This window comes from Lepidochelys olivacea (genome assembly GCF_965140295.1).
Source record: "Lepidochelys olivacea isolate rLepOli2 genome assembly, chromosome: 5".
Lineage (NCBI taxonomy): Eukaryota > Metazoa > Chordata > Testudines > Cheloniidae > Lepidochelys > Lepidochelys olivacea.
The window spans coordinates 12,409,048-12,424,520 of NC_140415.1; the positions used below are offsets into that span (position 1 = coordinate 12,409,048).

Here is a 15,473-nt window from a genome sequence, read left to right on the forward strand (position 1 = left end):
TCAGTCTCATTACATTCCAGAATACAATACTCCATCTTGTAAGCATGGCATACATTCTTTGTTCCTAGATGTCTGACCTTGCATTTTGCTGGGTTTAAAACATGTGTGTTTGTTCAAATGAGCCCCCCTCACCAAATGATCCAGATGGCTCTGTATTGATTTGTTCCCATCATTATTTCCCACTCCATGAATTTTTGTCATTGGTAAAGTCACTGCTAGTAAAATTTTCCAATGATCTAGAAGAAAATATAAAGATATTTGAATAGAACTGGGCCAAGAACAGATCTCTGTGGGATCCCACTAGAAACACTCTGTTGGACAATGATTCCCCCCCATTTGAAATCCACTGTGAGAACAAAATTTTTCTTTGCACACAAAGAATGTGGAATGAGTTGCTTATTCTCTTCTCTCATCCGATTCATATTTAGAACAGATTCCCCCACCCTGTCTTGCAACTTCTGTTAGAACATTGATTCATAAGTGTTCCTGGTTCCGTTCTTCTGAATTGTCAATAACTCTAAAGAAGGTAATGGTATCTTTTGAAGTGGATTTCCATGTTCTCTTCCCCTTCTGCACGTGGGGAAACCCACCACATGCATACACACAGCTGGGATCATGAATTTGCAATCCCATGAAGTCTGAGGATCCATAGGGAATCATGTCCTCATTCTGTGGATTATGGAACATCGATGGCTATGTGTACATTACAAGCTTGAAACCACCTGAAACTGGTGGGTACATACTCAGCACGGCTAAGCCATACCTCTGCTGCTGCTATGCATGCAACCACAGCTACACTGCTATTGATACTCGTATGGGTACGTGTACAGGAGCAGGATTATCACTCCCTAGTTTGTAGTGCAGACATAGCCTCTATCAAGTGCCAATGACGCCCTGCACTGGCCCAAGCAGGGCTGGGCGAATAATGGATTTTTTGGTTCTCTAGCAATTCCAAAAAATTAAAAATAATAGTTTGGGGTCAAAATGAAACTGAAATTTTTCAGAATTTTTAGTGAATTGAAAACTAAAAATAGTTTTGGGTCAAACTGAACATTTTATTTGGCCTGAAACAAAATGCTCTGTTTTGATTTTGAGTGTTAGTTTTGGGGGGTTTTTAATGAAGCTGGAAAAAAAAATTGAAACGAAAAGACCTTTTGAACAGGAAGATCAAAATGTTCCAATTCAAAAATGTGGCAATGAAGCATGTCTATATTTTGGATTTTTTGTTTTTTTGTTTGTTTTTGAAACAAACAGCAAAACCAACACACATTTAAAATCTCTTTTAGTGTCACAGAATCTGCATATTTTTTTTTTTATTTTTTTTTTTTTTTTGCTGAAAAACAGTTTCAGCTGAAAAGTTTCATCCAGTTCTACGAGTTTCCTGGCAGATTCCCCGGGCCATGGTCACAGTGTCTTAGGCAGACTTAAGAATACAACCCTGCCTTTCAGTCCATGCAAGTAAGCCCCATTCTTTTACACTTACACAAGATCTCCTTCATAGTGCTTTACTAAAATTGTGTATAGTTCTCAAGCAAGCCTCAGGAACCCAGTGGGGAAACGGAGGGTCAGATTTTCCAGAACTTCCTTCTAATATAGCATGATTCAGTTTCTGGAGTGTTCAACTTTAGACAATGAAGTGATTCCACGTTGCCAGTCTCATGATTTTATTGTAAGTCTCACGCTATTTGGTGGTTTTTGTAAAGCTCCAGCTTCTAGAGTCATGTGAATATGTAAAATCTCAGCTTTCATTATCCAAAGTAAAAATAAGTTTCTAACCCTCACAGTTATGGACAAAAGCTTGAAAATGTGACCTGAGTACACCCTATTAGCTCAGAAACCAGAAAGCAAATTAAAAGAAGCCAAAAAAGCTCTCATAATTTTTAAGCCAATTTCATGATTATCATGCATGGGACTCTTGAATGCCTGGGGTTAGTACTGTCGGTGATTTACACAGGGACATTCAGAGTGTCAGTATTATGACTGGAATTAGAATGCTTAAGCTATTGGCTCTAAATTGTGTTCTCATGTCTGTATGTTATGCTGTTATAAAAAGGTAGCTTTAGTAGGTCACTAAAACACTGCTTGTTTGTGTCTCCATCCAGCCCTTGTCTCTGGATGCAGGAAATCAGATCCTGGTGATATACTTGGAACATGATTTCAATTTATATTACGTTGTCAGACTTAACACAGATACAGCTGGGCAGGAATTTTTTTTCTATTGCAAATTGGGATGCAAATTTGAAATCTCAAATTTTCACAAACCAAAACTCTGTTTAAAAAGCAAAAATTAGTTTGGGTTATTCAAAACCTTTCAGTTTGATAATTTTAAATGTTTCATTTCTATGTCAACATTTTCAGTTTTTTAAAATTTTTTTACTATTATTTAACTTAAATTTAAAAAAAAAAAGTCATTTCATACCCCGCCAAAAAACAACTATTACTTTTGGGAAAATGTTGACAATTTCAAAACATTTTTTTCAGGGTTTTTTTTTTTTCCAAAATAGGAAATTCATCCAAACCAATGCTTTCCTGCGAAAAGTATCAGTTTTGATGAATTTGCATTTTTCAATGGAAAAACCTTTCATCAAAAACTTCCCAGCTAGCTCTAGTGACAGTGTATAAGGCAGCAGTAGGTGACAAACTCACTAATGTAAAGTCACTTTTTCAGCATTCTTTCTTGCCATGAATAGATCTGTGCCTGGAAAGCACATTGTAAGTACGAAGTATGTATTGCTCTTTTGAGGTCAATTCTATTTCCTCTGCCCCTGTGTACATGCATAAGAACATAAGAATGGCCATACTGGGTCAGACCAAAGGTCCATCTAGCCCAGGATCCTGTCTTCCGACAGTGGCCAATGCCAGGTGCCCCAGTGGGGATGAACAGAACAGGTAATCATCAAGTGATCCATCCCCTCTGACCCATTCCCAGCTTCTGGCAAACATAGACTAGGGACACCATCCCTGCCCATCCTGGCTAATAGCCATTGATGGAACCATCCTTCATGCCTCTCCTCCTCCCCACTTTACCAAATTCTATCAAGGGAGCATTATATCAGCTCATTTTGAATGAGTGAGTGTTGGAAGTCTGCAATAATGTGTGTCATTATGGATAAAAGGAAGGGTGAGAAGAGAATTGAGGGGCAGAGAGATTTATGAAGGCCTTCCTCTAGTTAGTGGCATTGCTAACTAAGGCGATTTTATTAAGAGAATAGAAAAACAGTTGAAAGAGCAGTGACTGAAAACAGTCAGACCAGTGACTGAGATTGAGAGTCCACTGGAAACAGATGACTCTTTTAAAGCAGGGGAGGGCAAACTATGGCCCGTGGGCTGGATCTGACCCATCAGGGCTTTCAATCCAGCCTGCAGGATTGCCAGCCCCTGGTACAGTGGGGCTAAGACAAGCTCCCTGCCTGCCCTGCCCTGCACCGCTCCCGGAAGCAGCCAGCACCACGTCCCTGTGGCCCCTTGGGGGGCAGAGGGGTGGCAGAGGGCTCCGTTCACTGCCCTTGCCTGCAGGCACCGCCCCCAACAGCTCCCATTGGTTGGGAATGGGGAACTGCAGCCAATGGGAGCTTCGGGGGTGGTACCCACAGGTGAGGGCAGCGTGCGGTGGAGCCACCTGCCCCACCCCACCCCCAAGAGCCACTACCGGACATGCTGGCCACTTCCGGGAGTGGCCCGGGGACAGGGCATGCAAAGAGCCTGCCTCATCCCCGCTGCTCTCCGCTGCTACCCTGGAGCCACTCAAGGTAAGCAGTGCCGGGCCGGAGCCTGCACCCCAAACCATTCCTGCACCCCAACCCCCTGCTCCAGCCCAACATTCATGACCCTGCATACAATTTCCCCACCCAGATGTGGCCCTTGGGCCAAAAAGTTTGCCCACCCCTGTTTTAAAGGCTGCAATTGGTTTCTAAAGAATGGTCTACATTAAAATTGAGAGAGGTGAATAGCTACAAAAATGTGGGGGGGTTGAGAAGAGGAAAAAATTGCCAATGGTTTGAAATAACATCACTCTTCTAAAGTTTAAAATCCACTACTTTGGAACTGTTATGTTCTATGCAACAGGCTGAATTTAGTCATTGCTGGCCTCTCCAAATGGGATGGTTACTTGGAAAATAATTTCTATACAGAAATATGCTAATGTAATTATATAACTGCTATTTGCTGCAATTGTTAAGAAAGATCTCTTGTGTTTTGCAGCAATGTTAGCTATCAATGTCAACTCTATGCCACTAGACAGAGGAGTGGACTTCAATGTACACTGTGATGCCGACGCCTCTCACTGCTACCTTTTTCCATAAATTGATGCAATAACCCATACCAGCAGTGAAATCAGTGGAAATGGAGGTAGCTTAGAATCTTGTAACACCAAGCTATTCCTTTACAGATAGAAATTTCAAGCATCTGAATATACAGGAGCTGGGATTTTCAAAGAGGCCCAGGTGAGGTAGGCATTCAGCACTCATTGATATTCAGTGGGATTTGGGTGCTTAACTCACTTAGTCTAGGATTTTCAAAGGCGCCTAAGAGTAATTTAATCGAGGCGCCCTATGGACACATTCATCTCTAAACACTCAGTTCAAACCCAAGCCAGATCAGTAGATACTAGGTTTGGGCTTGAGCAGGTGACTGGGTCAGGGGCCCAGGCAACACAAGAGGGTAACTTGGGGGGTGACCCTTCCTATAAAAGACAACCTGCTCAGTGAGACAGGTCAACAGAACTGCAGGTGATGCTGGGCTAAAGAGAACCTGAAGGAGGTCTCTCCAGAGAGTCCTAAGCTCTGGAGCAGGGCTGGCTGAGCTCTCCTGTTCATAGGAAACTGGAGAGGTGAGAGAGAGAGAGACAGGACCTGCAGCCCTGCTACAATGGTGTATTAAGTAGCCATGAGGAAGGGCGTTTGTAGATGGAAGTAGCATTGGATTGCAAACCATGGTAGGGAGTTGATGCTTGCACTTGCTTAGGGGTCCAGAGTGGGAAGGAAGTCCCTTTCTATTGCACGGCAACAGCAAGGCAAATGGACTGCTGCTGAGCCCAGAAGGGGGCTGAATGAAGAGCTAGAGCCTAACAAGGTGAAAAGATTGTGTGAGGATCCAGTGTGAGGTTGCTGGGTATGGGTTTTGTTGGACATGTTGTTTACCTCCTGGAAGTGTGGATAGACTTCATAATTTGGCTGGACAGCTTAATTGCTAAGAAACATGAGAATCAGTGCATCCAAGAGCAGGTGATGGAAGGGCCAGGGGGCCACCAGAGCATGACATAGTGAGTTGACCTGAGTGGGTAAAATGAATCAGCAGCAGGGTCAAAGACAAGATTCCTGTCAATATTTATTGTATTATATATTAATATTCTATTCCCTCGAGCTCATCTTTCCCTTCTCTCAGCCTTGATCCCCTTCCACAGGGGACACAAACTGGTTTACTCTCCCTTTTTGTGGTCTTCCACCTTCAGGCTACCAAAATAGCTGCATGTGATTGGAAGATTTACACTCTTTTCTCTTATGGAGTGAACATAATTCATACCAATGAGGACCTGAGGTCCCAGAGGTGATAGTTTAATGTTGTAATCGCCAACATACCCTGACCCATGTATCAAAGAAGTGACTTCAGTATATGGGCCATGGGTGCAGAAGTCTGCCCTCTCGGCAGTGGGATAAGTTAATTACTCAAGAGATATGGAGGAACACAGTAAGGGGAGAAAATGCTACCTAAGGGAAATTTCCTTCTGGTCTGACAGCAAATACGTAGACTCAATGTGTATTTCCAGTCAGATTTCAGGTAGAAAACAGTACAGAGCAGTGATTTGCCATGTTTTACCCCAAAGAGTTCACGTGCTAATGATGCTAAATGGGACTTTTCAGAGACTCAAAGGGCTCTATTTTTATATACACCTGATTAAGCTGCACTCACAACAAATGGGGTGTGCACTGGAACCCCACATCTGCATGTTGCCATGTATTTAGCTATGTGATTGTTATGCCTTGTTTTCTGTGTCCTGCACCTTCAAATCCCACCTAATCCTACTTATATACCAAAAGGAGCCATTCTGTATTTGTTTGAGTGCAGAGTGAAAGAGGGAGGATGCACATACCTTACTCTCTTATGGAGGCATGCTTTTGTTCATACTTGCTTGTTTCTTCTTTTACTGTAAAGATCATTCTGGCTGAAAGTATACAGTGGTTGTCTGAATGCAGAAAATACAGTATGCATAATACCTATTTGTGCATGTAATTAGGCTATTTGCAAAATAGTGCTTCTAACCTCTTTAGGTCCCTTTCTTTGTCCTCAGTGGGTGTCTCAGTGTAGTATCATCTGAACGTTTCAATTTTCACCTCTCTTCTTTTTCAACAGCCTTGGGGAACACATATCAAAGCAAGAGAGAATTTTAAGTAAAGAAACAAAAAGTAAAGGGAAACAAAAAATACTAATGAATAAGTGAATAATTTAGATAAAATCAATCAGGAAGGAGCCAGAAAGGATCAAGACAGGACATAACTGATGCAACCATCCAAGGATGGAGAATGCCATTGAGGGAACCAAAATGAGCCAAAATATCAGTGACTTGCTCTCAAAAGAGCCTGATGCCTTTATTTCCAAAGTATTCCTGTTTAAATTTCCTGGAAGGATTAGCAAAATATATTCCTCCGCCCTAAGCATTATGGATGGTGCCATGCAGCCCTCCTTGCCATTCCCTTTTCCAGTCATCTTTGCCATTGCTCTGTACTAAAATAAGCTGAATGTAATGGGTGGAAAATACAACTATTAAACTTTTTTTTTCCATTTTACAAGCTCTGCAATAAATTAATGCCAAAGCTGGCCCTCTGTGCCTGAAGCTATAAAAAGCTTAGAGTAGCATCTGCAGAAGCACTTGCATCATCTGGATGGGGGAAGGGGAAAAGAGATAAAAGACGTGCAGATGGATGAGACAGCACGGGGGAGAATTTTGCTAGTTCTAACAATTGTCCTTCACTATGGGGTCAGTGCTTGATCTGGGTTTGAGCCAAACCCTTGCTCTCCATCTTGTTCGCCCACCCTTTCACCCGGCATACATCATCTTTTTTTTTTTTTTTGTAATCCTTTTAAATAACCAGTAACTCTAGGAAGGAGGTGGTTTGGGCTATAATTAGTGGGGCACGTATGGGTGCCAGTAGCCACAAGTTCTTCAAAGCTTGTGGTCTTCAGAAAAACAAAAAAACAAAAAACCACTTGGTCTGTTTTTGCCATTCATTCACCAGGGAAGGAAGAACATAGAGTGAGGAGGCCCTTAATGGTGTGTAATAGAATCCACTGCCTTCACAGAAAGTATTGGCAGTTTTGACAACGTAAGAACACAGCATGCATGGTGAGGGGTAACTAAGGGCCGGGCCCAACTACAGGCCTGGGGACTGGGAGGGTAGTGGAGTTATTTGTCATGATGGAGAGGTGAGGGGAGAGTTCGGTGGGAATGTGGGAAGTTCTGGTTTTGCCCTACTGTGTTAAACGGGTGGCCAGATTTTTCCACGGACAGCTGTCCAAGTGGCAATTGTCAATGTGGGATTGAATGACGTGGGAATGGCCAGAGGAAGAGGGGTAGGTTTTGGAAATCTCTGCCTTGACATGGTAGCTGAGCCATAAAAGAGGATAAGGTCACTGAAGGAATAATGTGGGTAGAAGAGAAAACCGAAGATGAAATCCAGTGGGGATGGGACACAGTGGGAAAGCATAGGTGGAAAGCTGAGAGTTTCTAGGGGCCAGATGATGCTGGGTGCTGTACATACACCATGTCAGACAGTCCATGCCTCAAAGAGATTACAATCTTGGTAGGCAGCACAGGAAAAGTATTAGTATCACCATTTTACACAGGAAATCTAAGGCAGAGCCAGGATTTGAATGCAGATCTCCTGAGTGTCCATTCAGACTCTGAGCCACAAGAACAGCCATCCTCTTTAAATAGAACTAAAAATACCCAACTGGAATGTGCCTTTTAGATAACCAGTATCCAAGCCCTGCTATTAAAATTATATTTATAAGACACTTGCAAAAGCAAGCTGGTTACCTATTAAAAGTTAGTAACTTGAAAAAATTGTCCTCTACTTAAAACCATAGGGCTCACTGTGGCCTTTAAATGGGCATAAAAGTTTATTTGGGTGCACAGAAACTGTACAGTTTTTCCAAGGGAAAAAACCTGTCTACAAACTGCTGAATGAAGCCATTAGAGTCAGCTGCATAACCTCCCATCCAAGTCTTAAACCAATGCCACTATAAACCGGAATCTTTTCACTTTAATAGAGAAACCACTGTTGTAGAAAGGAAACCCACTGTGGGGCAATTTGTTCTCTTGCCACACGTATATTGGCTACAAAATAGTCAGCAGCACTTAGACATTAGAAGGACCCCAGAGAAAGTTAACACAGATGATTAGCCCTAAAGGGCCTGTATGATGATGAGAAGCTGAGTGAATTAAATTTATTTGCCTTAGAGCGAGTCAGTGGAGTTGTGTTCAGGTTTATGTTATTTGCATTTGGAGATCTTGTCGCATCAGTATAATGGGAGTGGGGGGGATTAGTTTGAAACAGCAAATTTTGTGGTGAGATTATTTTTTTAATTCAGTTATTTTTTCTCACTGCTGCTAGCTGATTAAGGAAAATAAGGGCATCTAGGATTCTAAGTGTTTGAAAGGATCCTTCAATGGCTGCAAGAAACACTGGACTGCTTGAAAATGTCAGCACTCTACACTCTATGTAGGATTGAACTGATTGCGACAGTGAAAAGAACAGGAGTGATTCAAAGGTGAACCAAAGGTCTCTGATATGTGAATGCATGTCGAACGGTGGCATATGGGGAAAGGAGACTGGTTCTATAAAAGCGTGGGTTCATTCTAGTAACAAAGCATGGCAGAGAGAGAATTTGATATGTCTGATATTTGTTACATCACTGCAGCACGTGGCGAGTTACTGCTATAAATGAGAATAGGTCTAAATTGGGGTGGGCAGGGGTGCATGTGTCACATCGTATACGAGTAATACAAAGTAATGGTATTTGGTTTGTTCTCTGGGAATCTCAAAATCTGGGACAAAACATAGTGCACAAGAGACACTGACCGTGTCCCCATTAGGAAACAAGGTGCTTTCTTACATGTGTAAGCTAACTAACACAAGTTAGTGGATAAGGCAGTTGTTGTTTTCATACACATCAGTAGATCAAGGTAAACTGAAGAGCAAGCAAATCACTTAATGTAACATTTTCAAAAGTGATTTAGGCACTTAGGAGTCTGAGGGCTTCTCTACACATGCCAAATTGTACCACTTTAACTATCTTGGTATAGTTAAACCAGTACAAATCCCTTGGTCAGGATGCAATTATACTCGTATAAGAGCGTCTTATACCAACATAGTTTATTCCCCTTCTCTTAGTGAGAACCCCCACTGGGAATTGTACTGAGTTACCGACAGAGATGAAAGTAAGCCAGTATGGTACGGTGCGGCATACCAGCAAGAGTCAGTACGCAGTGCCGGACCAGACCGGCTTGCCCAGGCTGGCGATTTAAAGGGTCCGGGGCTCCCTGCAGGGGCTGGAGCCCCGGGCCCTTTAAATCGCCTCCTGAGCCCCGCTGTCGGAGCCCTGGGGTAGTGGTAGCAGGACTCCAGCGGTGATTTAAAGGGCCCGGGGCTCCGGCTGCTGCGGGGAGCCCCGGGCCCTTTAAATCACCTCCTGAGCCCCGCTGCCAGAGCCCCGGGGTAATGGTGGCAGGGTTCCGGTGGTGATTTAAAGGGCCAGGGGCTCCAGCCACTGTGGGGAGCCCCGGGCCTTTTAAATCGTCGCCCGAGCACAGCTGCCGGAGCCCCAGAGTAGCGGTGGCAGGGCTCCATTGGCGATTTAAAGGGCCCAGAGCTCCACAGCAATAGTGGCAGTCAGAGCCCGGGCCCTGCCACTCTTTAAATCGCCCCTGAGCCCCAGGGCTCCCAGCCACCTCTGCAGCTGGTAGCTCCAGGGGTGATTTAAAGGCCCCAGGGCTCCCAGCCGCAGCCCAAGCCCCTGGGCCTTTAAATCTTGATTTAAAGGACCTGGGTATTTAATGGCCGCCTCTTCCAGTTGAGGCCACGCCCCCTGCTCAAGACTCCAGCTTACCAGTAAGTCCTTTAAGTTACTTTCACCCCTTTTTACCTATTTTAATTAAAAGAAATCACACCCCTAACCAAAATAGTTAAATCAGTACAATACCTAGGAAGTGGGCAGGCTGACATTAAGCTAGGAAGTCACTTGGTGCTTTTGAAAATGTTACCTGTACTTTCTCTATGCCTCAGTTACCCATGCGTGAAATGGGGAAAATAGCACTGCCCAACCTCCCAAGGTAAATACACTGAAGATTATAAGGTCCCAAAGAAGATAAGTGCTTCAATGTGAAGTAAGAACTCTGTGTTGAGGAATGTAGATAACTCTCAATGGTGGTTTTGTGCAACTGACGAGGATGACAACCATATTCAGAGCAGTACAGTTCATCACAAACTGTTAAGTGGAGGGTTTGGTTTTTTTTAATCTTACGGAGATTATTTGACTACTCAGATCTCAAGGGAATTAACCAGCTCCACATTTACTGTTTCCCGTCAACTAACCATCTGCAGGCAACACCTTTTTAACAACTTGCTGGAATCCATTTACTGGACATTTTGTCATTGCTGTATATTTGGGATATCAAAAAAACCAGCTGGTAGAAGGCCATAAACAAAGACTTTATTATATATTGTTTATCATCACTTTAGTTTTGGAAGGCTAACCAAGAGTATTAATGCATGGCAACATTAAGATGTATCTTTATTGTTGCCGGGAAGGCTAAAGGTTACTTCACTAATAATATGCAAATGGAGCCTTTACTGCACATAATGAATAATCACTTCAGATTAAAGGCAGAAATTTCCTTTAGTAGTACTTGCAATAAAACCTTTTGCATGAAGTTAATTATTAATTTAAAAAATTACCACTTCAGTGAGCCTGGATACATTATTTATTAAATGTAATTAAAGTATTTATTAGGCAAGAAATAAATGATGGACATCAGCAACAGGGTGGCTTTACTGTTTTATACAATAACCTTGGCCCATGTTTACAAGCAGGGACAGTAGCCCTCCTCTTTTGTTATAACAGATTCATTATCTGCGGGATGACAGATGTAATTGCTTGCATGTGTCATGATTTTAACTGAGTGGGGGAGGAGGAATTGGGAGTACAATAACTGGAGGCTTCATCAAGCCAGAGGTCTGAGCTTCTATTTATCAGTGATAATTTGCTTCTCCTGATGGAACATGAATTAAGGTTTCACATGACTCTATCCACCACTGACAGCCTCAACCTGCCCATATGCCCAGAGTACTGACTGCATGTAAATCAAACCTTAGGGTGTGTCTAATGAGAATGGCATTGTCTCTCAGTGGCAGCAGTTTCCCTTGGACAACCAACCAGTGTTTCTCAAGGTGCAGCTTAAAAATGCCTTGTCAAAAGGGTTAGATTTTAGAGAAAAAGAAGATGTGGGGGAAATCACTGACGGCCACAAATCAGCAATGCTACCTGCCTTTTTATATTCCTAGAACAGTCCGTCATGAGATCGATGGTTAAACTGTTTAAAGATAGTAGGCTCATGGTTAGGTCAAGGAACTGGGAGCCAGGATTTCTGGGTTGTTTTCCTGATTCGGCCACTTACTAATGTGAGCATGAAACTGTTATCCTTACGTGTGTTGAGTAGAACTTTTCTTCTCAAGTAAGCCCACTAATAAAAAGTCTACTGTACAAATGTAATTCCCCCACACACACCCCTGTGTATGACAGCCTGGAATCAAGCATGAACAGGGACTGAAAATTACTAACGCTGACCAGAACATTTCAACAAAAAGGATATTTTTCATTTTTGTCAACATTTTCCATGGAAAACTTGTGGGTTGTTTTTTATTTCAGCAAAACATTTCAGTTTTGCAACAAAATATTAAAACTTTTCATGGGAAAACAGATACTTTTCCGTAGTCAAACTCAAATTTTCATGAAAAAAACAGTTTTCAATGGAAAAATTTTGACCAGCCCTTAAAAATTATATTGGGTTAAGGAACAGAGCTTGCTCTGTCAAGGGGTTTTCAATGGTGTTGCAGCCATGTTGCTCCCAGGATAGAGAGACAAGGTGGGTGAGGTAATATCTTTTATTGGACCAACTTCTGTTGTAAAAGAGACAAGCGTTTGAGCTGCATAGAAAATGTGGAGGATGAGGAAAGAGGGAATAGGATCTGCAAGGGACTGTAGCATTCTTGATGGCCTCAGACAGGTGCCTGTGACCCAAACTGCCTCTGTGCAATTGAGCAAGGGGCTCACTGGTATCTGGTTGTGAGTTTCAGCTGGCCTGACCAGTTCAGCGTACCCCAATTCATTAATGTCAAAAACTGTATCAATGGAAAGTATCAATGGAAAACTAACACCATACTGATCATGAATATTCTTGCCTGGTGTATGGATGGGACCATGCAAATATGAAGGAAATGTTGAACTAAAATGTGTTTACCAGACAAGTCTGGGAAGTGAATAAACAGTTTTCTCACAGACAAAGGACAAGCCAGTGATTCCACACAGGCATCATCAGAGTCTATTAGCAACCACATGTCAAGTGGCCATTCATTTACGTTGGAGAGGACAGGAAGAAATTGATTTTTTGCATTATAGCAAACTCCAGCAGGGGAAGAAATCAGCATGGAACATCCTTTGCCACCAGACTCCATGTCTTCTTCCTCACAGCTTAAATGAACTTTACTGGGGGGGTGCATCTTCAAAAGATTCATTGGACTAGAAAAGAGAGAAGCAAAGAACCCCATGTTATCTTTCACCTAGGAAAACAAGGAGAACCAGCACCCTGTACTTCTGTGCTAGGTCCTGACTGAGAGACAGTCAGCCATGCTGGACAAAGGGGGATAAAAACCTCTTAAACCAAAGCCGTACCTTTCTAGCTTAAGTTTTAGACTTTCAGATGTATGTTTTTCACTTTTATTTGCATGTAATCATCTCTCATTTATTTTTTTTTACTTGGCCTCATTTAAAATCCTATCTCCTTTTGTTAATAATCTGGTTTTACTTTTAATCTAAATAAACCCAGTGCTGTTTGAATGGACGGTACTGTTAACTCCAGTTAAAGTGATAAACTGTGCAGTCTGTCTCTTCAGAGGAGCAAATGAACCTTATTATTCCCCCAAATGAACCAGGAAAGGGCTGAACTTTGGAGAGCACATGGTTTGGGGAAAATTCAGGACTGTGTGGTGCTGGGGTCATCTTGTCAGCTGTAACCAAAGATGGTGGATAACCAGAATATGGCTGGGGTGTAACAAGCAGATTGCTGGAATCAGAATGCTGAGCCAGAGCTGCTAAAACACACAGACACTTATGCACGCTTGTCTGCTGGCTGTGGGTGTACAGGCTGAGAGTCACAGCAGCAGAGCATTTAAGGCATCCAAGGTTACAGGACACGTGGTGACACAACCCCTCAGTGATCTGGATTGCACCCCAGAATGTGACAGCACCATCCTCCTTGATTTTATTTAGATGTCTTCTGTTTCTCCAGTATAATTAACCCTCAGTGATGGCTATAGCACATGAGCTCAGTCAGGATGATGTAGGGTGTTGCCTTGGGTGGTTGCCAACTACTTGCTATTTGGTATCCTCGTCATAGTATTTCTTCTGTTCTAGTTTTCTCAAGTGTAGTTCTGTAGCTATGTAACTACTTCAGCATTAATTGTCTTTAACTGGTTAAGGTTTCTTTAACTGTCATCTCAAGAAGCTATTAGATGTTGGTACTAAGGTTTGTCCTTCAGTCTATAAGTCTCTAAACTGGTGGTCCGCGAAAAGCATTATTTTTTGTTGAGAAAGTCTCAATATTAAATGTAAATCCCTTGAATTTACCAGGTCTTTTTAATATCAAGTTCTTTGCTATTTGCACTGAGTATTCTGCTAACCCATTTGATTGGATTATCCCAAGCCAAGCAAACTGCAATTTGCATTGTTTTATTCCATAGTCGCTTAATATGTTGGGTATAATTTAAATATTTTTGAAAAAATGTAACCATACTACTAAGAAGTAATCTTTCCCATTTAATTCAAATAGATCTTTGCTAGCCTTAGATCATGGGCTATCAGGAATCTAAGGAAGTTTCAGTGGTTCTTTTGGATTCTGTTTCCCAGAATAGATTACTATTTTCTTCTTGGTGTTCATTGAAGCCTGGGCAGAATTGACTATGTCTGGCTGTATTCTTAAATTTGTCAATAACCAGGTGGGAACTCTGGAGCATTTCTGACCTCATACTATGTGATATTTTGACACATTGTACCATTATTATGTAGTAGTTTCATCTGCATATTTATTCTTAGATATCTGGTCTTGTTCTTTTGGCCACCCATCTGAGGTTACTCTCTCCAGATTTAGTAAGGTTGGATCATTTTGAATTTCTTGTTTGAATTGACTGGTCAAATTTTGGGTTTGGAAATAGGTAGTATTTAAAGCATATTTACTTCAAACTTCTCTTCCTGCACCTCCTTACTCTTACCGTTTTATAACTACTCTTAAAAATATTTCTGTATAAGAAACTCCTTTCACATTTAATTGATTCTTTCACAATTTCACAGTCCTTTGCTGAAGTTCAGCTATTGCTTTTTCATGTTGTTTTGTTTAATATGGCTTTCACAGTTTCATAGTCTGTTATTACCTTGACCAATTTTCCACCACAAACGTTCTGTGAGACCTCTCATTACCAGAAACAATTGCCTTGGAGCTGATGGTGCAGAACATTTAACTTTCTGTAGCAAGATGAACCTGCCAAAACCCTTGGCTTTATCTCCAAAACTGAAAATACTCTTGCATTTTGAAATCTAGACATGACCACCTTATTTTTTCCTACAAGGAAGATCTCTCATTTTTTCTCCCCTCTTGTATGGTGCTCATACTGTTAAACCAGTCAGCAGGTGTTTGCATTCACTCAGTCACAGCTCATTTGACCAGCTGGTCAACTTCAGCTTTTTACTTTCTCTCTGTATCAATGGCCCTTATTAAGTGTGTCTATCTTTTGGCAGCACATGTGTATCTGTATCAATGTGATATTGCATCCTTAATGCATCCCTTTCTGTTAAACACATGAACAAATCAAAACATGGAGGCAGTGTCAAATGGTAACCGAGTTGAGTGCAATTTAATCACAAGTATACTGTAAACCGAGGATTAGTGACGACCCAATGTTAACATAGAAAAATAAGCTTGATTCATATAGTAGGCTCGCCCCCGAGCACCATACACCCATAAAGCACAATCCCCTTACAAATCCCACTTTGTCATACTATTTGTCTTGAAACACCTTGCGTGCTGTTGGTGTTATTCAAAGTGCAAATCATAAGCGTTGAGGCACCTGCAGTGACTCAAGAGTGTGAGTATCAACCTCAGGGCAGACGGTTAAAAAGCAGGGCACAAACCCCAAATTGGTTGTGCG

General features: G+C 42.0%; 1 protein-coding gene across 1 annotated transcript in view; it reads left to right on the forward strand.

The window, feature by feature from the left end:
- Window positions 1–658: 658 nt before the first annotated feature.
- LOC311521332 (urea transporter 2-like) overlaps window positions 659–15,473 on the forward strand; it is a gene marked incomplete at its 5' end in the record, with an annotated part of 197,542 nt that continues 182,727 nt past the window's right edge. Inside the window, one exon of the mRNA XM_084629614.1 lies at window positions 659–818. Coding sequence (XP_084485740.1) covers window positions 659–818 — 160 coding nt within the window. The remainder of the gene's footprint in view (window positions 819–15,473) is intronic.